Genomic DNA, 23,755 nt, shown 5'->3' with positions numbered 1-23,755 from the left:
GCATTGTTCTACAGGTAATGCTTTACGTAACCAACTAAAAGATGTGATAAGCTTTAAAAAAACCTGAGTTCTGTTTGAAAAACAAAAGTATGAATATTTAGCATGATGATGATGTAATTTTAGTGTCAGATACTAATGCTGGCCTACAAAACCAACTGAATATCTTGGAACATTATACAAATGAATGGAAATTATTTGTTAATTTTGACAAGACAAACATAGTTATCTTTAGAACAGGTGGGCTGAATGGCAAAAATGTGTCTATTGTTAATCAATATACCTATCTTGGACTTTACATACCATGAACTTTACAAAAAGTGCTACAGATCTAATATCTCATGCTAAGAAGGCTCTTATTAATGTTACGTCAGTTTCCCGGAACTTTGGAATTTTAACCCCGAAAATATTTTTTAAGTTGTTTGATGCACAAATCCAACCGATTATGCTTTATGGCTCTGAAATTTGGGGATTCCAACACTGTGAATGTTTAGAGAAATTAAATTTTTAAATTTAATTTTAAATGCAAGCAATGCCAAATTGTATGGTCTATGAAGAATGCAGTAGGTATCTGATATATATAAATTCACAAATCAGATGTCTAAAATATTGACTAAAGATCCTTGGAATGCACCAACAAAGAATCCCAAAACTAGCTTACAACATGCTTGTATTTATAGGTGATAGGGGTAAGACAACATGGGCGTCCCATATTAGAAACCTCTTATTTTATTTTAATTTTTTGGATTTGGATTTGTGTGGCTAAATCAAACAGTTGGTAATATTAATCTATTTCTTAAGCAATTTCAAGAACAGTCTGTTAGCATGTATCACCAAGAATGGCACTCCTGTTTAGACAATAGTTCTAGATATCAGCTGTACACATCGCATAAGAGCTTAATTCAACCTGAACTGTATCTATCTGTATTGACATCTAGAAATATCAGGCGTATATTTGTCAGTTTTCGATTGGGCTTAATAAACTTATCAGTAAACAAGGGCAGACGACTTTCAATAGAGAGACGGTCAAGGATATCTCCACTATGTAACCATGGTAACTCTGCCATAGGACATGAAAGCCACTTCATTTTTGTATGCCTATATTACGTCGATTTAAGGAAAAAATATATCCCAAATAACTACCTACTAAAATATCCCTCAACTGCCTGTTTCTATTCTATGCTCCAAAAATGAAAATGTAATACGTAATCTTGCCCTCTGTGTAAAACATGTTGTTGTCCTTAGAAGCAATATCTTATCTGAACTCTAAATTCTTCGTGAAATGTCTGTAATATGTGCTGATAATATACTTGTATTACATGTATATGGGCCAGAGGCCTTAAGCATGATAAATATTTTTGACTTTGACTTGAACGCAAAATAACCTGGTTGTCTCCCCTTCTTCATTCATCAGCTGTGATCCGTCAGACCTGACTGCAATCAGGAACTGGTAAATACTCATAGAGGCATCAATTGCAACTTTTCGACCTTGAAAAAAAGAAAAATATGCTCGTTATCTTAAAATAAAACAAAATTCAACATTAACCATAACTGTTAAGTGTCTTTTTTGCTAACAAATAATAAATCATATAACAGATCGTTACACTCTGAAATAAAATCAGATTTGTTAAATTACCATAACTTGTCATTCTCATGTGCAGTGTTTATGAATGGTGTTTCAGAGAACAGGACATTAGGTACTTTACGTTTCACATGTCAGTCTGACCCACTAATAAGTCATTCAACGGATGTTGTCGTTTTCAGATTAGTGTTGAAGGTCTTTGGTTCGAATCCCATTATAGACATGCTGAAACTCGAAACGTTTTTGGATGCTCCACGTACTTTGTCTACGATGATTAGGGGGGCATTCGCAAGAGTCCATTTGGCCATTTTGAGAGATGTACTAGCCACCCTTTACACGTGAACAAATCGCCACAAGTGATAAAACATGAAAGATGGGAAATTGGTTTGTTTACAGATCAAAAGCCATGTGATTTCAGAAACCCAAAGGCTATTAATCTGACTCACCAAAGTAATTCTTTATGTCATTGTCCTTCATTGAACTTGGAGCACAGTCGCCGAGAAGTTTTGACAGGCCTTGAATACCCATAGCTAGTGCTGTTGTGCAAAACTGATTCCCTGACTTCGATATAACTAAAGTTCGTAAATACTTAATGCTGAACATGCAAACTGGCGCCACAACTACATGAGTAAAGCAGGTGTATTTTGTTTCCCATTAAATATATTTTTTACGATAAAACACATTCAAAACAAATCATCTAGTTCTAAAATCAGTATTATGTTTGTAATAACTATGATGAGTCAACACTAAGGCCTGTTAAAGAAAACGCGGCTTGTAAGGAAATGCGAAAATATACTTAAAATTAGCTTTTCTCATATAATTGAAAATGGCCGACTTTCACACGTTGGGATTTATTGGGACGATAGAAGAAGACGAAGAGGTCGATGTGGCTCAAGAATCTTCAGCTAGTGAAGATGAGGTAATGAGGGACTGAAACACCAGCATCCGTTTATTTTAAGCGGGATTTACCTACACGCCAGATGTCACATTTTCCTTTTCAAACTGTAGGCAGTACAAATCAAAACAGAAGCACGTGTCTGAATATTCGATATGTGTACACCACGGTTCGGCATAATGCTAGACAGACTCCATATTATCTTGTTTGAAGTCAGTGCTTAACACTGCTAAACTGAGAAAATACACCATATTTTGCAATGTCAAAGCTTAAATTACGATATGTATGTACTCAACGCCTCGCCAGACTCGAAGAATGTAGGTTCGAATCCCAGATGGGACTCGACTCAACAAAGTACTAGAATCTGTATTTAGCTTAGAAAGTGTAATCATAAATAGAACATGTATTACATGAATTAAAGATGTGACTTCACATGAAATTATTTTTGTCAAGAAATGTCAAGATGGGGGCAGAAAAGCCTGGCTTTGTTCAATTTTTTCAAGATGATGATAGTCAAATGTCCATTTGATACAAGATGATAATGGTCCAATATAATGGTATATTGTTTTCGTATTAACCCAGTGTGAGATTAGGCCAACTTTCTCTGATGCCAAACCAGTGTTTTCTTAGTTCAGCTAGCTAAACGTCGTGTTCCTGCCAAGGTATATGTTGGTGTATGCCTTGGCAGGAACATGACGTTTGGGTAGCTGAACTAGTGTTTTCTGTATACAGTATATCATGGTTATAATGCCACTCTTTATCCAGAAGAAAATGTGGCATTATAACCAAGTAGAACAGTTAGAGGACCTGTGCAATCAACAAAGTGATTGAGCTGGTATCTCCTGTAGTCCTTGAATGGCTGGATAATCCCAGTGTCTATGTATAAATACTAATCCTTATTTATCCTTTTTGGTGTTTTTGTGACAATGTAATAAAGTCTGTGCTCATTGCTAGTCATAATATTTGCATAGTTATCCTGTTTATCAATTCAGTGCACACAAAAGCAATACATTTTCCTTTCCTGACAGGGTACATCAGTGAAGCAGCAGCAAAAGAAGAAAATATTGGGAAATAATGAGTTCAACAGTTTCTTCTCATTCACAGATCAGGTAAGTACTTTTCTAGCATTACAAATAACCATGGTAACATTTATTTCCAAAGCTAACCCTTAATATTGCATGGTTATCCATGTTAGCAATTTTTGAACCAAATGTAATATACAGTGGAAGCTGTCTAAACTGGCACTCATTGGTACTGAAGAAATAGTCCGGTTTAGACAATACGCCAGATTGTAGACCTGGTGATTAATATATGAGCCACGGATGGGAGATTTTATTCCGGTTTTGACAACTTGTGAGATTGGACAGATGGCAGTTTTGACAGCTTCCACTGTAATTTATTGAACAGTTTAAGGTTATACATACATTTCTTCATTGACTATCACTACTGATCATATGCAAAGGCAACTGAATAAGTAAGGAAAACTACGATACCTAATAACAACTTTGTGACTTTGCCACAAAAATTAATGTTGAGATAAGAGGCTCATGGCATAGTGACTCACATGGACACATGATGGAGTGGATCAATGCTCACATAATGGTCCCTGGACTGTCTAATGACTATCATGATACAAACAACATTCAGTCATGCTATGTATGTACTAAGTGCCAAACTTCAGTTACACGAAAGGAGTTATTATAGAGTACTAATATTAATAAAAAATTATAGGTAGTTTTTCTGCCAGCAGTCATCACTTTGTTACATTGTCTTCATTTCTGTGTTCACAGTATGACATTGCAGACACGTTTGATCCAGATGTTGTGCTCAGAATGGCAAAGAAGAGAAAGTCTGCTTCATCCCTTGATGAGAAAATAGCTGAAGCAAGAAAAAAGAGAAAGAAAGCGGTACAAAAAAACTTGTTTATCACCCTTGTCTTGGCATAGGTTCTCTCTTCACTAGGTTCACATCGTTCTCAACTCATAGAAGGAATTCCATGACAGTAAACCTACACTGTTGTTGGCACCCATCTGCCTCATACCTATGGCCCTTTCTGTCTCCTGCGCTGTTAACTGTCTTTTTATACCAGTTCTCGACAAGCATTTTGCAAAATCTCCAAGATGCACCTTTTGCCATTTTTTGAAAATTTACGTGCTTCGATATATCACTGATATATGTACACAGCCAGCATGCTGCATTTGGGCGCATGATTAGTCAGTGTGTGGGTGACCTGGTTTGGCCTAAAAGGATTTTACTAACTTGAACAACTTTGCAAAAAATTCAGATTAAAAAATGTTCACTTTCTTTTGTCCATGAGTATATATCAAACTGGAAGACATGTTGTATGATATGGTCAACTAATACATTTGGAATTTAAACATCAAAGGAGCCACTGAGGGAGCCTTAAGAAAGTATTTCAGTTAACATTGAACTCTTTGACATTTACCATTTTGGGGAACTCATGAACACAAGTATCTCAGGATATATTTCAAATTTGAACCCTCCATCCTATCAGAATCATCAAACTACAACGTCTTTCACACACCTCATTCTAATGTTGGTGGGACAGTAGGGTTTGACTGAGACCCACAGATTCCATAAACGAAAGGTGTTGTATATGTTTGTGTGAGCATACATCTTATGTAATGTCCAATCTGTTCTTTGGAATCTTTGATGGCGCATGAATAGACAACAGACTAATAATGATATACTGTTGTGTTTCAGGATGCTGATGAGAATGGTAATGTTAACAACAAGGATGGTATTGATGATGAAGTGGAGGAAGATATGGAGAGTTCCTCAGATGAGGATGAAGATCTCAAACCTGGTGGGTTGTTTTCTGTAGCAGTGTACTTTTTGTGTTAGGTATGTTTGTATCCACTGGTCTAGGACACTGTTCTTCACACTTAGTACCAATGTTGATGATGATTAAATATGTTGAAGCCATTTTCTGTTATCCAACATGACATGTCATTAGTTTCTTGTCATTAATCAAGAGTAGACCCTGTATATATATATAATTACTGGTAGTCATTTATATTGGAGCTGCTGCCCATTCTTGAAAGTCTGTAAAGGGAGTGAGTTTAGTTGTACACAGCTTTTAGCAATATTTCAGCAATATCACTGCGAGAAACACCCAAAATGGGCTTCACACATTACACCCATGTGGGTTATCGAACCAGGGTCTTCAGGGTACCAATGTGAGGAATCAAACCTGGGTCTTTGGCATGACGAGCGATGAAGCTACCCAACCACCCCAAAATTCAGTTTTGAGGATAAGGTGTAACACTGAATGACAATCTGATGAAGTGCCTTTTCAAGCCAGACTTAGTCTAATAGTTCCTGAATGTCCCTTTGGAGGATGATTTAAAGGATATTTTTTCAGAAGAAGTCTTCCTTGGGGTACATATAAGCATTTAAATGTCCATTTTGAACCCTACCACAGTTGTAAGTTTATTTCTCAATAAAATATTTACAAAAAAAAAAACTTGCTTATGTCTTGTGAGACCATCCCTACAGGGCCCACCCACCAGGCCCCCTACAGCCATGGGATGGCAACCTCACTTTTCATGCTGTCATTCTGTTGAACAGACGTGTGTAGTGTTAACTTTGAGTTTTCTCTCCCTACTGATGATACAATGAGTGTAAAAGAGTCTTAATCTGTATGTATGGTGCCGTTCTTCATGCAGGGGCTTTAGATGGATTTCATATATTGATTTTCTCATTCATCTTTTGTTGTGACTTTGCTGTGGGTTCTCTGTTGTCCAGTCTTGTGGTAGGCAGGCAAAGTGGCGGACCTTGTGATGGTGGTTTCCTGCTACTTGCTCTTGGTAGCTTGTAGCTTGTAGCTTGTAGTAGGGTGTTCATATATTATGTTTGCATTATATATGATAGGCTTGCCTAAATTCTCACTCTGTTCAACTAATTTCTGGTAAGTCCTTATTGAGTAATTTGGTAGCGTATGCGTTTCGTATCACTCAACTTTACTCACTAGTATGTACATGCAGGTGCGGCTACCCTATTTTCTGTTTTGCTTTTTATGTTTAGTATTTAAATGGCTATAGCTTGTAGCATTTAAATATTGCCCGTGCATTTTATTAACTGCTATTTACTTGTGTGTATATGCTTGCTGCTTCACAGTTCATCCTAGTAACGCTGTTGTGGTTCTGTTTGATGCTGGTTTAAACCCTGTGTGTTGGGCAGTGCTACATTTCTGCCACAGGAAGGTTATATTTTTATATATTATACACATGTTCGGCTACACTTTTCACTATTCAGGGGATTTTTGTACGCTAGCAGTTTTTCCCTCTTCCTAAAATTTTGGTATTTGGGAGTCTGTGTTAATGCTGATTTAAACTTGCCTTCCTCACTCCGAGAGACCCGTGAAGGTCCCGGGGTAGAATAGGCCTTCAGCAACCCATGCTTGCCATAAAAGGCGACTCAGATTGTCGTAAGAGGCGACTAACGGGATCGGGTGGTCAGGCTCGCTGACTTGGTTGACACATGTCATCGGTTCCCAATTATGCAGATTGATGCCCATGTTGTTGATCACTGGATTGTCTGGTCCAGACTCGATTATTTACAGACCGCCGCCATATAGCTGGGATATTGCTGAATGCGGCGTAAAACTAAACTCACTCACTCACTCCTCACTCCGAGAGCATTTGGTTGGGGTGTTTTGTCATGCTTTTCACTCGTAAAATGCTATTTGTACTCAATCAATTTCCTCAGAAAGTTTTTACTAATTTTAGTGACGGTACTAATTTTTCTGGGTTTTATTGAGAATGTGGCAAATCCCTCGTCCAAATGGGATTGATGTGTTCGAGCCATTAGTTTGAAGTACCTATTAGCTCAATTCTAGGTCAGCGAGAGTTACCTGCTCTTGGTTGTAAGGGGCCTGGTGGGGCCCTGTAGCTGTGGTCTCTCAAGATATAATGAGTGTTTTGTTTTGTAAATATTTTATTGAAAAATATATTTACAACTGTCATAGGATTTAAAATGGACATTTAAATGCTTATATGTACCCCAATGAGGACTTTCTTCAATTCATAACCTCTACAGGTTTGTATAAATATTTTATTGAAAAATATATTTACAACTGTCATAGGATTTAAAATGGACATTTAAATGCTTATATGTACCCCAATGAGGACTTTCTTCAATTCATAACCTCTACAGGGTTGTGTAAATTTCTTTGATTGATTGGTTGAAATTGCTTCACCGAGTTCAGTATTTATGGATTGGAATACTTCAAAATCTGTGCGTTTTCTAAACACTGAATCAGTCTGTAGTTAACAAATGGCAAATATGGTTATATGTCTAGACAGGAAGTACATTGCCTGATGTTTGGTTTCAGACATGATCAGAACAAAAGAGAAAAAGAAGAAGAAAAAGCAGAAAAATGTAGCTGAAGCGGAAATTGTATGTGGAAATATTACTCATACTTTTTCTAACTTGTATCTTGGTGAAATGTTTACATGAAAGTCATCACATGAGTACATGTGAAAGAGTTAACTTCCTGTATTAAAACATACATTGTATGAAGCAAGCTCTAAGTACATATCAACCTATAATCAGAGTTACCTCCCCTCACCCAGCAAGCTACTTTCACTTTGGTAGTCGCAGTGGCTGAGCGGGCTAGGTGGCTGACTTTGTGTGCTGGCAAATAGGTACTTGACAGAGGGTGCAGGTTCAAATCACGGAGGGGACTCAACAAAAAAGTACTAGAATTTGTACTTTACTAAGAAAGTGAAATCCCAATTATGACATATGTTACATTTGACCACTTTCTAAATGGCATTGTGTAAGCATTACTTTCACTGAAGGGACAATAAATTGGATGTGCTCAACCCAGACATTCTGTCAAGTGAAGCAGTGGACTCTGTGTTGTAATATATCTAACATAGCGGGATGTCAATGTTGAGTGGGGTTGTTTTTTGTTGCAGGAGAATGAGAAAATTGAGTTTTCTGAATCTATTGATTCTTTTGATGATACAATTCTCTTTCAAGACATGCACATATCCAGACCCCTACTGAAGGTAAGTGGCTCAGTCGGCTTGGGTTAGTCTTGTTGAGGGGCCCTAATGGCCATCCTGCTCACATGTACACATCAGATATCTGTGTAGTTGATGTATGCAATGGTGTGGAAGAAACTATGTAATCTTCTGTATGATTCGCTAGATTTGATCTCTTGCTTGGTTGGTTTGTTGTTTAACACTACACTCAGCAGTATTCCAGCTATATGGTGGCGGCCTATAAGTAATTGAATCTGGACCAGACATTCCAATAATCAACATCATGAGCATCAATCTATGCAATTATGATAAATGACGTTTCAGCCAAGTCAGTGTGCCTGACCACCTGATCACATCAGGCACCTCTTATGTCAAGGATGGGTTACTGAAGACCAATTCTAACCCGGTTTTTCAAGGGTGGATTTGATCTCTACTGATGTGGCTGCACTGAAGTGCAAGGTGCAGCAACAAAGCACAGTTTCAGCTGTAACCAGGATCTCCTGGTCATGGGTTCGACCTGACAATCATTGTCTTATCAGCAAGTGACCATTTGGGGTTTTCTTCCTGTTGTAATATCATTTACATGCTGTCTGCATTGTTTTTAATCCTACCCATAAAAATCATTGACAAGTCTTGGAAAGTGTTTAAGTATATGATGGAACAATATTTGTTACTATATTTAATCTCAAATGTGAAGGTCCAGGGTAGAATAGGCCTTCAGCAACCCACACTGCCATAAAAGGGGATTCCTCTTGTTGCAAGAGGTAACTTAACAGGATCGGGTGGTGAGGGTCACAGACTTGGTTGACACATGTCATCGGTTCACAATTGCGCAAACTGATGCTCTTGCTATTGATCACTGCATTGTCTGGTCCAGACTCCATTATTTACAGACCGCTGCCATATAACTGGAATATTGCTGAGTGCAGCGTAAAACTAATCTCACTCACTCACTCATTCACTCAAATGCATGTCAATCTCATTTTGCAGGCTCTTAGCACAATGAAATTTGTGAGGCCCACACCAATTCAGTCATCCACTATCCCTGTGGCTCTACTTGGGAAAGACATCTGTGCCTGTGCTGTCACTGGGTCAGGTCAGTATATCACAGATCATTTTTCTTTGTAAGCTTCATCATGGAAATACTGTTAAATAATGTGTGTTTCTTTGAAGGTTTCTGCTGTTACAAGTGTTTTTGAGAACCTGTTCCCCCTGATAAAGTAATAGAAGTATATATGTTTCCTTTTCCCAATCCATACTATTTGCTAAGGAAGAGAGAAGCAAATAGTTTAGTCTGGATGAATATACAATAATATTAGAAGTTTCCTTTTGTGCAACAAGTGAAATAATGTTCTGGGACATTTTATCTGTTTCTCCTGGGACTTTCGTTTTAGTAATATGTGATCCTTCCAACAATGCCCATTTATCTTGCATTACACAGACCTTTTCCAATTGAACAGGTAAGACGGCAGCGTTTATGTTACCGATACTGGAGAGACTTCTGTACCGTCCTAAGCAAGCATCAGTAACGCGTGTGTTGATCTTAGTGCCGACCCGAGAGTTAGCGGTACAGGTTCACACTGTAGGAAGACAGTTGGCCCAGTTCACCAACATCGACCTGTGTCTCTCTGCTGGTAGGTAGACCATTAAGATGTCATATACATACACTGATTGTCTAAAAATGTTCATTGTGACTTGATCTGGATCTATAGAAGCATTAATCCTTAATAACTCACGACCAATAAGACTTTGTGTACTGTAAATTGCTTTGATGAGTGACCATCAGTTGAAGGCTCAATTCATGTAGAATTCACGAACAAGGTTGGAATGGATAGCTTTATTGATGTTGTCACATCTGTTCTTAGATGTATAGCCGTTCTGTTCTGGTATCTTCATCGAATTCAACAGTGATCTTGAGTTCACCATTTTTCAGTATTCACACACACAAATAATTGACGTATGTGTCATTTAACTATAAAATTTGTGATCTAAATTCGTCTTAGTAGTCAAATACTCCTTGATTTTCAGTATCCTTTTGTAGAAGTGTTTTTAATGCATTTTTAAAGAAGTATGGGTTACAGTCTTTTGTCCTATGGTATATCTTTGTTACAAGCGATTGTGAAGCAGTTGTCTCATCACCTGGTTTTTTGTTCATAAATCCATACTTGTAATCTATCATTTATTAATAATTGATCAAAAAAGACATCGATCATGGTTTCAGAGGTCAATTCCCAACACTACTATCAACTTGTCTATAGTGGGCTGGTTGATCTGGCTTATCAACCATTAGTCTGCTGTTGGCTGGCTGATCTGGCTTGTCAGTAGTGTCACACATGTATATCATTGTACAGGTGGGTTGGATGTGAAGAGTCAGGAAGCTGCACTAAGGATGGGTCCAGATATTGTTGTGGCTACTCCTGGACGACTGATTGACCATCTCCACAATGCTCCCAATTTCAGCCTCAGCAACATTGAGATCCTTGTGTTGGATGAAGCAGATAGGTAGGCACACCCAGAAAATGTTTATAAAAGTTTCAGGTAACAGTGTATTCTTCATTATCAGACATTACCATTGAAGCAACAATAAACAAGTAAACAATAGGGTGCCGTTATACAAGGTGACGTTAGTGTTGAGGTGACTCCCATGCCTTAACATGTAGTCTTACCGCTAAGATTCTTTTGTACAACAACAACAGACAAGCAACATGGATTAAGGTTGAGCAGTGGGATTTGAATTGGTGTAGTTTTATTTATATACCCCAATTCCCAAGAGTTGTATTGCCATATGTATTGGAAATGTGAAGGTTACAGAAGGTTGAAGGGGATTTAAATCTTTTTTTGCTCATGTGAAAAAACGTTTTGAGAACATGCATATTTAGTGTTATGGTTTTGTTCAATAGTTTTGCATCCTTCTTATGTGTATTGATTCAGCAACCCATGCCTCCCATAAAAGGTGACTCTCATAAAGAGGCTACTAATGGGATCAGGTGGTCAGGCTTGCTAACTTGGTTGACACATGTCATTTGGTTCCCAATTGTGCAGATTGATGCTGATGTTGCTGATCATTGGATTGTCTGGTCCAGACTCGATTGTTGACAGACCACCGCCACATAGCTGGAATATTGCTGAGTGCGGCATAAAACTTTATACATTCATTACGAGATGTTCATTTAAAAAATTTACTATTTTTTAGAGGAAAATATGTATATCAGACAAACAGTTTTGCATAACCCATGCATTGCCATCTCCATGATGAGACTTCTGAACCAGAGGTTACCTTTAACGAGGACCAACTGGAGTCAGTGAATGAGTAACACTGTGTCTGAAACTCAGATGTGTTTTGTTGACAGAATGCTGGATGAGTACTTTGCAGAGCAGATGAAGGAGATTATCCGTCTGTGCAGTCTGCAGAGGCAGACTATGCTGTTCTCCGCCACAATGTCGGAGGAGGTGAGGGATACATGGCCTGGTAGCTACAGGACGCTTTCTGTGGATATCATATATACTGATTTTTCTGGTTAGCCCACCCCAACTTAAGTAGCAGTATTTAGTCTCTGTTGCAGACTTAATTGTTTACAGACCGCCACCATATACCTGGAATACTGCTGAGTATTAACAACAAGCATGCAAAAAACCTTTTTCAGTCTCAGTGCAACTTTATTGAAACAAGGTGGTAATGTGTATCTGCTACAGGTGAAAGATTTGGCAGCAGTGTCCTTGAAGAATCCAGTGAAAGTCTTCATGAATGAGAATACTGATGTCGCTCTCAGTCTAAGACAGGAGTTCATCAGAATTCGTCCCAACCGTGAGGGTGACCGAGAGGCCATTGTTTCAGGTAGGATGACTGCATTGATGTGAAACCATTACAGTATGCTTTTCCACTTTACTTTAAATTTTACTGGTTGCTACGAATCCTTCAAGGTTGGTCAGGGAGCCTATTAACGATAAGAGTTGAAGGTTTTATACTGTCTAGTTCACAAATCAGTTGTCTTCAAGTTTGCTATATAATTACAGCATGTGAGCACAAAATACCTCTTTGTTCTGAAAATGCAAAAAAGTGCACCTGTAAACCTGTAAGATGTGCCAAAATTGAATGGGGTACTCTATCACTATGCTCAAAGGATCATGACAGCATGGATAGTTGTTTAGTCTGGTCAGTATTTACTATCAGGGCTGAAATATTGCTGATCACAGATACACAAGTTTATTTCAATCATGGGACACAAACTATCAATCGGTTATATAAAAATACTTCTACCTCTCCTTATCAGTTTGTGAGAGGCATGTATGAGAACCCTGTCCTTTGTTTATGTTCTGCTGATGTATGTGCCTCTGTTGCCAGCACTGGTGACCCGCACCTTCTGTGACAAGTGTATGGTGTTCATACAGACCAAGATCCAGGCTCATCGGATGCACATCATCCTGGGGCTTCTTGGTGTAAATGTTGGGGAACTACATGGCAATCTTTCTCAGGCCCAGGTAACCATTATACCCTTCCTGTCACAGGGTCAACATGAACAGAGATGCCAGGTGAACAACAGTTGTTTACTGTGAGGCTAGCATTGACGCCTCAGCAGTATTCACACAGCTTTTCTGAGAAGCCATCTTGCTTATTCTCCTGGTTTGTCATATGGTTTAAGTAATAATGTTGCATAGCACTGGCCAGTTTTCAGCCATAAAGCAGTGGGAACACAATTATTATGACTGTAAAACAAAAACGGGGAATCAGTTATCTTAGAATAGTGGCCAGATTGTAAGATGAGCATGTTCTTTATCACATGATTGGCACACTTCAAATCACAAGACATCTCACTGATGGAAATTTGGACTATTTAAATCACAGATTTTGCCAGACAAATATTAACCAAGCCAGTGAAGCTAGTGATGGCCCAGGTTTGATCCCCAGAGGAGACACCTAAGTTCAGGTCCCAAGATGGGCACATATGTGTAGTATCCTTGGACAAGTTGCTTAGAATTAGATCCACATTGTCTAAGTTCACTCAGCTGTGAAGTGGGTACCCGTGAGAATGTGCTTGCAATGTGAGTGTTTAGTTCACTGTGCCTAACTGGCAGCGTGGCTGAATGATCCTCAGGGAGTTGAAAACGTATTGGAAAGTTCAATAGGGTCCTATGATTGGGAACAGTAATGTATCTCGTGCCGTAAGCAGGCAGTGTAATTGGATGTGAGCTCCATATAAATGGACTGTTACTCTTTTACTATTTAGTGTTTGAGTGAGTGAGTGAGTTGAGTTTTATGCCACACTCAGCAGTATTCCAGTTATATGGTGGCGGTCTGTAAATAATCAAGTCTGGACCATTCAATCCAGTGACCACCCGATCCCGTTAGTCGCCTCTTATGACAAGCATAGTCGCCTTTTATGGCAAACGTGAGTTGCTGAAGGCCTATTCAAACCTGGACCTTCACGGGTCTAGCGTTTAAGTAAGTAAGTGTTTTTATTGTCGCTGTTTGTTATCATCTCATGTTGATTGTTTGCAGTCACCCAATATTGATGTTGTTGTTTGTTTCTACAGCGACTGGAGACCTTGAAGAGGTTCAAGGATGGGGATATTGACGTAATGCTAGCCACTGACCTGGCCTCTAGAGGTCTGGACATTGATGGGGTCAAGACGGTCAGTATGGACACAGTTTTCAGGCTGTATTGTTGATAAAGTGTTTACTTTTTATTTGTTCAGTCACAGACAGGCCAATCCTTTTTACATCAACTGGTATTGGTTTTAAAGCAACACTTATTTTTGTGAATTGACACACTACAAATGTGAAACAGTTTTGTGATCATTCATGTTTTTGAACAAATATCAACACTAATACCATGATCAATTTTTTGTTCATATTTAGTGTTCTTTCCCTTGTCCTTGACTTTTCCAAATTAACTCGTTATTCTTTTGAAAATATCTGACATTTACGAAGTTATGAAATTGAACTTGAGAAGATTTAGACTTGATGTTTGAAAAATACATCTCAGTGGTCCTTCAAAGTAATAGTGTTTACAGTGTATTGTATGGTGACAATAGGTAATTACTTATATTACTTGTAATGAATTTGAAACAATGAATGTCATTGTGCATTGTACGATGTACTAACTTGCGACATGCCGTCAGTACCTATCATTGTGGCACTTTGTTATTCATAACAAATAATGTTCATATTTGTGTTGTTTTGGAAAGATTATGACAACTTCCAATATGAGTTACCTCCCTTGGTGTGATTTGTCCCAACAACGAAATGTCCATCATTCAGACAGCAGCTCTTATTCACTTCTAATGCATTGATTGTAATTATCAAGCTTTAAAGTTTGTTCTTCAGACCTTCAGAAAACTGACGCAATACTATGACAGTGTTGTAAATGGCATTAGGACTTGTATTGCTTAGAAACAGTGCTCGAAAGACATATGTGTATAGACCCTACCCTAGTACTATATAAAAAGAAAGGGATGTAATGAAGAACTTTGTTCGATCAAAGTTACATGTCACCTCGTAAAATATTTTTAAGGCAACGTCAAGGCCAACGGATCACTGGCAAACCTACTCACTTGTTGGCCATAAGTGACCTTGACATTCAATGAACTGAGCAGATCCGCACAAACAGACTCGGGCCATCCAATTGGCCACTGCCACTGTATATTTTATTTCCCACCAATCAGATGGCCCGAGTCTGTTTGTGCGGATCTGCTCAGTTCATTGAATGTCAAGGTCACTTATGGCCGACAAGTGAGTAGGTTTGCCAGTGATTTTGGTGAAAATGTTTGCTTACTGTCGAGAAAATGACATGTAGATGTGCAATAAGTTTTCCGACCCATGGAATGCCGCAGCCGATCGAATCCATCCCAGCGCTAGTGCTGTCAACGTGTCTGGAATTAATAAACTAATTTAAAAGGGGAGTTTTCGCCGTATTTGGTGATCCATGATTTTGGCGTGAAATTGCGGAGGTAGCTGCTTTCGATGATTGGTAGTGTATAACTTTTGAAATAATGATCCGATTGTGACCATTTATGGTCGTTTTGTAGGGAAATCATCTGGCGTTCGATCTGTTGGCCTCGACGTTGCCTTAAAAATATTTTACGCGGTGACATGTAACTTTGATCGAACAGGGGGTGGTTTCTTCATTACATCCCTTTCCTTTTATATAGTACTAGGGTAGGGTCTATACACATATGTGTCTTTCGAGCGCTGTTTCTAAGCGATACAAGTCCCTGTGGTAAGTGGTACAGGAGTACTATTACAGGGATGGAAATTGAGCCACCATTCACCCGTAATGTCAAGTGCTTGGTGTATCTTAACAATTGGAATATGTTATGGTACACCCACAGATGACTGTTAATTTCACTGTCCACAAGGAGGCAGCATGTACATATGGCAAAGTGTTAGAGTTCCAATATCTGTATGGTTTGTGTAATGTATGTCTTTGTTGTGTGAAAAGTTTACTTTGGTTTGTTTGAAGGTGATAAACTTCACAATGCCAAACACTATCAAGCATTATGTCCATCGAGTCGGGAGAACGGCCAGGGCTGGGAAGAGTGGACGGTATGAAGCTTTCTCCTTGTGTCTGTTGTTTCAGAACTGGAAACAATACTTTCCTGAAAACTTTTCATAATGGACTGATCTGAAAAATGTATCACAGTAGTTGGAAGAATATTTGGTCCTAAAGAAACATCTTATTTAAAGTATTTATCTGGTTAGCAACCGTTTATAATTTATGGCAAGGGGTGGTGATGATGATTTTTAAGGGAGTCATCAATTTTGTTATGGGAGGTATGTGAGTTATCAGTTTTGTACACATGTGCTAGGGGGAGGTCAGCAATTTTGTACCTGACATTTGGGGCTGTCATTGGCTTCGTAAGTTTTAGGGGGAGTCAATCACATTGTAAATGATTCTCCATAAAACTCAAGATAATCCCCACTAGCCTCAAATTATGAACAGTCCCTTATCCTGATGACATTTGTCAGATGTTGATTAAAAATCATTTTGATAAATGTTTTACATGTTGAGAAGATGAATATTACTTCTTTGAAGTTCTATAGGGCATCATTGTGAATTTCTTTAAAAATGCTTCTGTTATAGATCTGTCACACTTGTTGGAGAAAAAGAGAGAAAAATGCTGAAAGATATTGTGAAAAAGGCCAAAACACCCCTGAAGAGTCGAGTGGTTCCTATGGGTAGGGCACTTTTGCTGGATGTAGAACTTGTGGAAACCTAGTTGTAAAACATTTGCTAGCCACACTGATATATGGGTAAAATGTGTCAAGCCCATTTCTGGTGATCCCATTGTAACATTGCTTGAATACTGCTAAAGGCAATCATACTCATTCTCCTAATGTTTATCAGTGATGCAATCTCATTGGTATCATATCTAGGTACCTGCTTCTGCTACACTAAGATCTGAGGACATCCCATTATAGTCGTGAAAGAATAACCCATTGTTTAACCAATGAGCTTTGCTTATGAGAAAGAGAGAGTGTTTTTGTCCAGAAGTTATGTTTTGATTCCTCAGCATTTTGTGCCTGGATGTTTATAGTGGAGGTTATGCAGATGGATATCTTGTATGTTGGAAGTTGTCAGTACTCTGTCATTGTATCCATGTTTACAGAGGTGATCAGTAGGTTCCGAGACAAGATTGATTTGTTAGAAGAAGACATCAAGGAGATCAAGCGTGAGGAGATTGAAGAGAAGGAGATGAAAGCAACGGAGAACAAAATCAACAAGGCCAAGAACCTGATGGAGGCAGATCAAGACGCCCAGACTCGAGGCAAGAGGACCTGGTTCCAGTCCCATGGGGAAAGAATGGCCGAGAAAGGTGGGAGCAGTGATGTGTGTAGTACATAGGGAAAGTCTGACAGATAAAGGTGGGAGCAGTGATGTGTGTAGTACATGGGGAAAGTCTGACAGATAAAGGTGGGAGCAGTGAGGTGTGTAGTACATGGGGAAAGTCTGACAGATAAAGGTGGGAGCAGTGATGTGTGTAGTACATAGGGAAAGTCTGACAGAGAAAGGTGGGAGCAGTGATGTGTGTAGTACATGGGGAAAGTCTGACAGATAAAGGTGGGGAAAGAATGGGCTCCTTAATAGACAAGAGTCATGGATCTCAAGGGTGATGATGGAGCTTAAGGGTGGGTGAGATGATGGAGCTCAAAGGTAGGTAAGATAATTTAGCTGAAGGCTGGATGAGATGATGGAGCTCAAGGCTGGATGGAGCTCAAGGCTGGGTGAGATGATGGAACTCAAGGGTGGGTGAGATGATGGAACTTAAGGATGAGTGAGATGATGGAGCTCAGGGGTGGTGAGGTGATGAAGCTCAAGAGTGGTGAGATGATGGAGCTCAAGGGTGAGTGAGATGATGGAGCTCAATGCTGGGAGAGATGATGAAGCTCAAGAGTGGTGAGATGATGGAGCTCAAGAGTGGGTGAGATGTTGGAGCTCAATGCTGGGAGAGATGATGGAGCTCAGGGGTGGTGAGGTGATGGAGCTCAAGAGTGGTGAGATGATGAAGCTCAAGAGTGGTGAGATGATGGAGCTCAAGAGTGGTGAGATGATGGAGCTCAAGAGTGGGTGAGATGTTGGAGCTCAATGCTGGGAGAGATGATGGAGCTCAAGGGTGGGTGAGATGATGAAGCTCAAGAGTGGTGAGATGATGAAGCTCAAGAGTGGTGAGATGATGGAGCTCAAGAGTGGTGAGATGATGGAGCTCAAGGGTGGGTGAGATGTTGGAGTTCAATGCTGGGAGAGATGATGGAGCTCAGGGGTGGTGAGGTGATGAAGCTCAAGAGTGGTGAGATGATGGAGCTCAAGGGTGGGTGAGATGTTGGAGCTCAATGCTGGGAGAGATGATGGAGCTCAGGGGTGGTGAGGTGATGAAGCTCAAGAATGGTGAGATGATGGAGCTCAAGGGTGGGTGAGATGTTGGAGCTCAATGCTGGGAGAGATGATGGAGCTCAGGGGTGGTGAGGTGATGAAGCTCAAGAGTGGTGAGATGATGGAGCTCAAGGGTGGGTGAGATGTTGGAGCTCAATGCTGGGAGAGATGATGGAGCTCAGGGGTGGTGAGGTGATGAAGCTCAAGAGTGGTGAGATGATGGAGCTCAAGGGTGGGTGAGATGTTGGAGCTCAATGCTGGGAGAGATGATGGAGCTCAGGGGTGGTGAGGTGATGAAGCTCAAGAGTGGTGAGATGATGGAGCTCAAGGGTGGGTGAGATGTTGGAGCTCAATGCTGGGAGAGATGATGGAGCTCAGGGGTGGTGAGGTGATGAAGCTCAAGAGTGGTGAGATGATGGAGCTCAAGGGTGGGTGAGATGTTGGAGCTCAATGCTGGGAGAGATGATGGAGCTCAGGGGTGGTGAGGTGATGGAGCTCAAGAGTGGTGAGATGATGGAGCTCAAGGAGGGTGAGATGATGGAACTCAAGGGTGGGTGAAATGATGGAGCTCAGGGGTGGTGAGGTGATGAAGCTCAAGAGTGGTGAGATGATGCAACTCAAGGGTGGGTAAGATGATGGAGTTGAAGGGTGGGTGAGATGATGCAACTCAAGGGTGGGTAAGATGATGGAGCTCAAGGCTGAGTGAGATGATGGGTTGTTTTGGTGTATTTGATGATAAAGTTCCTGGATATTGGCTCAAGTTTTGCTTTTTTTTCAATGCTAGGGCATTTTCATATGAGCACAGAAATGCACAAGTGCCTTTGATTTTGCAGCCTTTTGGGTGTGGGACATAGTTGATGCCATGTCACACTGAAGTGACAATATCTGATAAATGTTCACAATATAATCAGGGCTGCTTTATGGGTTTTGTAATACTTATTATGGAGATACAAGAAAAGGATATATGCTGGGGATGGTCTGTCCTGAATGCTACTGACTGGCAGTTAGAGAGAGTGAACAGGAGGAAGAAGGACTGTACAACCCATTAGAGTCACAATATAAGTTATCACATTGCGTCGAGGGAAATATGGGGTTTATCAGTCCCGAGTAAGGTTGTATTCCCCGAGCACAACCTTACGAGGGACTGATGAAACCTTGTATTTCCCGAGACACGATGTGATAACGCATTTATCTAGCTGAATGTTTTCACTAAATCAAAACAAAACAACATGCATCTTATCATTTGACCTCAATGCACCATACGTTACTAAAGGCTTGTCGATGCACGCTTTTCTCACTTCTCGCGTCGTCACCGAGGCATAGCGGGAAGCTATGACTTTCGCAGCGGGAGTATAAAAGTTGTATACTCCCGTTGGCGGATCGTGATGGATGTACATGGTATTTTATAAGAGTCACATGGACCAATCAAAACTCGACATTCTTACACGAGGCTAGATAATCTCCCATATGAATTGCACTCTAACTCAAAAACAAATAATCGTAAATGACTCAAACTAATGTCAAAGTCAACAGGAAAAACACACCAACTCTGCAGAATTTTGTTATAATTTTTGTCAAGATGTAAAGTTGTTTAACAAACTATCTTTATTTTCATTTGATACTGCAAGATTTGTGACAGGGGTGTAGCAACAGCCAGGTAAGCGAGGCACGTGCAAATTTGTGACATGATGGGTTATCCTACTGACTGAGCAACTGATTCATCTCACACAATGAAGTTTACTGCTGATGTTAAAGCTTTAATTTACAAGGTGTACGACTTTTTCAAGTCTGAAACTCAACAGGGCTGACCATTTTATGGACATGATAAATTTCTTAAAGATACATCTGAAGCTATTGGGGTTCCAGAGCAGCAATTGAAAACATTATTAAAACAGCAATAAACTCCATCTTCAAACATCCAGGTGGAGGGCAAAATTGAAAAACTTCATTCGTTTCAAAACCAAACTTGTCCAGAACACAATCTGAAGTTTATATAGAAAGAATAGACACAAATCATTATACATATTGCAAAAAGAAATTCAAATTCCCTCTCAGTATCAAAGCACCAGCTTTGGGAATTGCTTCATAAGTGCAGATTTCGATACACCAAAGTTAGTGGGGTAGTGAGACGTGTTCTTTGTGAAAGATCAGATACTGTGCGAATGAGAAAAATTATATATGTCAAAGGAGGGGAGAGGTGTTTGAGTCTGTATCTTGATGAGACCTGGGTGAACACAAGCCACACTGACGAAACACAATGGGTCACGAGCACTGAAGACTGCCAATAGGCAAAGGAGAGCAACTCATAGTGCCTCATGCAGGTTTTAAATGTGTGGGATTCTTACCTGGGTGTTGTCTTGTGTTTAGGGCTGAAGCCAAAGACAACCAAGATTAACACACCAAAATGAGTGGACAGGTTATTATGGAATGGGTACAAAAACAACTGGTACCAACGTTGCCATCAAAGAGCTTAATTGTCATGGGTTATGCTCCATATCATAGTGTCCAGGATCCTGATTTGAAAACCCCAACTACAAATTGAAGGAAGTCAGATATGATAACATGGTTAGAAGACCGTAATGTATCATTTCCACATAAAAAAACCCAAAGCTTTATGAAATCATTAAAATCAACCAAAGAACAGCTGTGTATAAAATTGGCCTGTATCTGAAGTCACAAGGACATGATGTCTTACGTTTGCCTCCTTATCATTGCAATTTGAACCTGATTGAACTGATTTGGGGTATTATCAAATCTGACATTGCCTGGAATAACACAATGTTTAAGATGACACTTTTAAAATCTAGTCCATGAATCCGTGGCAAAAGATTTCACAAGACACATGGAAAAAATCATATTAGAAAGTTGAAAATGCTGTCGAGCATCACTACTGGCTTCAAAGTGGTTTACAACAGACCACTATGTCCTATTAGCATACCAGTGCACTCTGATGACTCGGACTTCAGAGACTCCATGTCTGATTCAGAAGCACGATGTGATGACTTGATACCATCTCCTATTGATGAATTCACCATCGCCTGTGCTTCTCGCTTACCTGGCTGTTACCTGAGCTGTTGCTACACCCTTGTCACAAGTCTCGAATGAAAATAATGATGGTTTGTTAAACAACTTTATATTTTGTTGACACAAAATTCTGCAGGGTTGGTGTGTTTTTCCTATTGACTTTAGCGTTAGTTTGAGTCCATTACGATTATTTGTTTTTGAGTTAGAGTGCAATTCATATGGGAGATTGTGACTCTAATGGGCTGTAGCTTGGAGGAGCTTTCTTGTAGCTTGGAGGAGTTGACAGGACAATACAAGATGCATACAGAAGTGCTCAACCTCATTTTTCAGAATCACTTAGACTGGGAGATTTCTCAAAACAAAAGAAGGGAAAGAAACCAACTAAAAAGAAACTTACAGTAAGTTCTTGTCTCATGACTACATGCTGCTGAGTCTGTGTAAGTCCCTTTAGTATGGTCTCTCCAGCTAAATACATGATATCTCTCCTGGATGCCTTATTAAGCTGAAATTTTACTAGCAGCTGAATTTAGTAATGTAAAAGGTATCACAATGCATCAGTGCCACTATTTTTAGCCTGGGTTTTCCAAAACTGCTATTTTTTATTTGACAACACCTCGATGTCATTGTAAAAATGTAATCTCTTTGGAAGAGAAACAAAACTGACAAAGGAAAATTTTTAAGAAAAGTGATTGTAAAATTTGTTGGACATGATTACCAACACAGCACAAGGCATTCAGACTTTGTCAAATTGTGCCAGATAATGGAAACATTGTCAATCAGACAGCCTTATGAGGCTGACAGAGTGACTGCACAGTCTTGCTGGAAAATGTTAAGATGTTGTTAAGGTTGTGTATGAAGAGTATATTACAGCAAGGCTGGACAAGTCTAATGCTGACACTACGTCCTAAAGGCCTGTTGTTTTCCTTCAGCCGGAGGACCGTGTTGATTTTGAGATCACCAAGTCGCAGATGTTTGCAGTCAAAGCCTCCAAGAGGAACAACAAGCCAAAGAGAATACGCATGTTTTACGACAATGAAGGAAGTCAAGGTAAAAATAGGATAGACAATCCAATAAATAGTAAGCATTTATTTCTTTATTATTTCTGTTGTTAAGGATGTGGTTTTGGATGTTATCTTTTGGATCTGTCTCTTATTTCAGGAGCCAAAAGCAAAATGAAGAGTAAGAAGAAATCATCTTTTGACATGGAACTTACAAGTACTGGGAAGTCTGCCGTCAAGAAGTTCCGCGCTGGGTAGGTGAACATTCTATGAAGTAACTCAATAGGACTGACTGACTATTACACTGTCACACACAATAACCTGAGAACACTGACTGCCACTCACAACCACCTGGGAACACTAAGTGTCACACACAATAACCTGGGAACCCTGACTATCACACACTACTATCTGGGAACTATGACTGTCACACACACAACCATTTGGGAACACTGACTATCACACACACAACCAATTGTAGACACTGACTGTCATACAACCACCTGCAGACACTGACTGTCACACAACCACCTGGGAACATTGACTGTCGCACACAACCACCTGGGAACAATGACTGTCACACACAACAACCTGGGAACACTGACTGTCACACACAACAACCTGGGAACACTGACTGTCTCAGACATCCAGATGCTATCCCTAACTCTGAGTGTTCCGTGTTTCAGGCCATCCTACCAGGAGCGCAAGGACTTGGGACTGGTGGGGAAGAAGAAGAAGGTTGTCAGTCCACATAGCAATAAGCAGTCACAGGGAAAGAAGCCACAGGGCAAGAAGCAATCACAAAATACAAAGAAAAGGTATTATCATACAATGATACTTGATTAACTCGATGTGAACATGCGGACAACCCACACTTGTCGTTAGAGGCGACTAACAGGATCAGGGGGTCAGGTTTGCTTGACACATGTCATCATTTCCCAAGTACGCAGATCGATGCTTATGTTACTGATCACTGGATTGTCTGGTCCAGACTCAATTATTTACAGACCACAGCCATATAGTTGAAATATTGCTGAATGCAGGTTTTGTTTGTCTGTGATAGAGTGCTTGCTTATGTAAATATCTCCAGTTGACAGAGAAGTTTTTATATCAACCTGAAAATATGGATTTAGAAAGAATGTCATTTCTTCACAGTGTGCATATAGTGATCCAGAGCCTGTGTTGAGTTTCCAGGTGATAATAAGGGTTCTTTCAAACGTAGTGACTGAGTGCCACATTCAGGATGTCTCTAAATGAACGGTTTGTTTTTCGTTGAAAGTATGATTGATTTTTTTTCTCTTGCAGGAAACACTGAAACCATCTGTCATCTATTTTTGAGTGTATAGGTTGTAAAATAAACAAGATGTATTATAAAA

At 39.7% G+C, this 23,755-nt stretch overlaps 2 protein-coding genes across 2 annotated transcripts in view; one reads left to right on the top strand and one right to left on the bottom strand.

Annotated features, from left to right (window-relative positions):
- The window catches only part of LOC137257369 (flap endonuclease 1-like), a 9,405-nt gene extending 7,186 nt beyond the window's left edge, over positions 1-2,219 (bottom strand). Inside the window, exons 1-2 of the mRNA XM_067794695.1 lie at positions 2,026-2,219; positions 1,383-1,485 (exon numbers count right to left, since the gene is read on the bottom strand). Of these exons, the coding sequence (XP_067650796.1) occupies positions 1,383-1,485; positions 2,026-2,182 (260 nt within the window). The 5' untranslated portion in view covers positions 2,183-2,219. The remainder of the gene's footprint in view (positions 1-1,382; positions 1,486-2,025) is intronic.
- Positions 2,193-23,755, top strand: LOC137257368 (probable ATP-dependent RNA helicase DDX27). The gene is made up of 21 exons (XM_067794694.1): positions 2,193-2,498; positions 3,503-3,583; positions 4,265-4,381; positions 5,199-5,301; positions 7,831-7,895; positions 8,420-8,512; positions 9,479-9,584; positions 9,949-10,122; positions 10,840-10,990; positions 11,839-11,938; positions 12,182-12,323; positions 12,831-12,967; positions 14,021-14,119; positions 15,949-16,031; positions 16,570-16,664; positions 17,096-17,302; positions 21,712-21,779; positions 22,311-22,428; positions 22,540-22,633; positions 23,066-23,197; positions 23,685-23,755. Exons 1-21 carry the CDS (start codon positions 2,406-2,408, stop codon positions 23,692-23,694), a joined length of 2,268 nt encoding a protein of 755 aa, XP_067650795.1. The 5' UTR covers positions 2,193-2,405; the 3' UTR covers positions 23,695-23,755.

The sequence above is a fragment of the Haliotis asinina genome, chromosome 12, assembly GCF_037392515.1.
Source record: "Haliotis asinina isolate JCU_RB_2024 chromosome 12, JCU_Hal_asi_v2, whole genome shotgun sequence".
Lineage (NCBI taxonomy): Eukaryota > Metazoa > Mollusca > Gastropoda > Lepetellida > Haliotidae > Haliotis > Haliotis asinina.
This window is presented reverse-complemented; position numbering and strand designations above follow the sequence as displayed.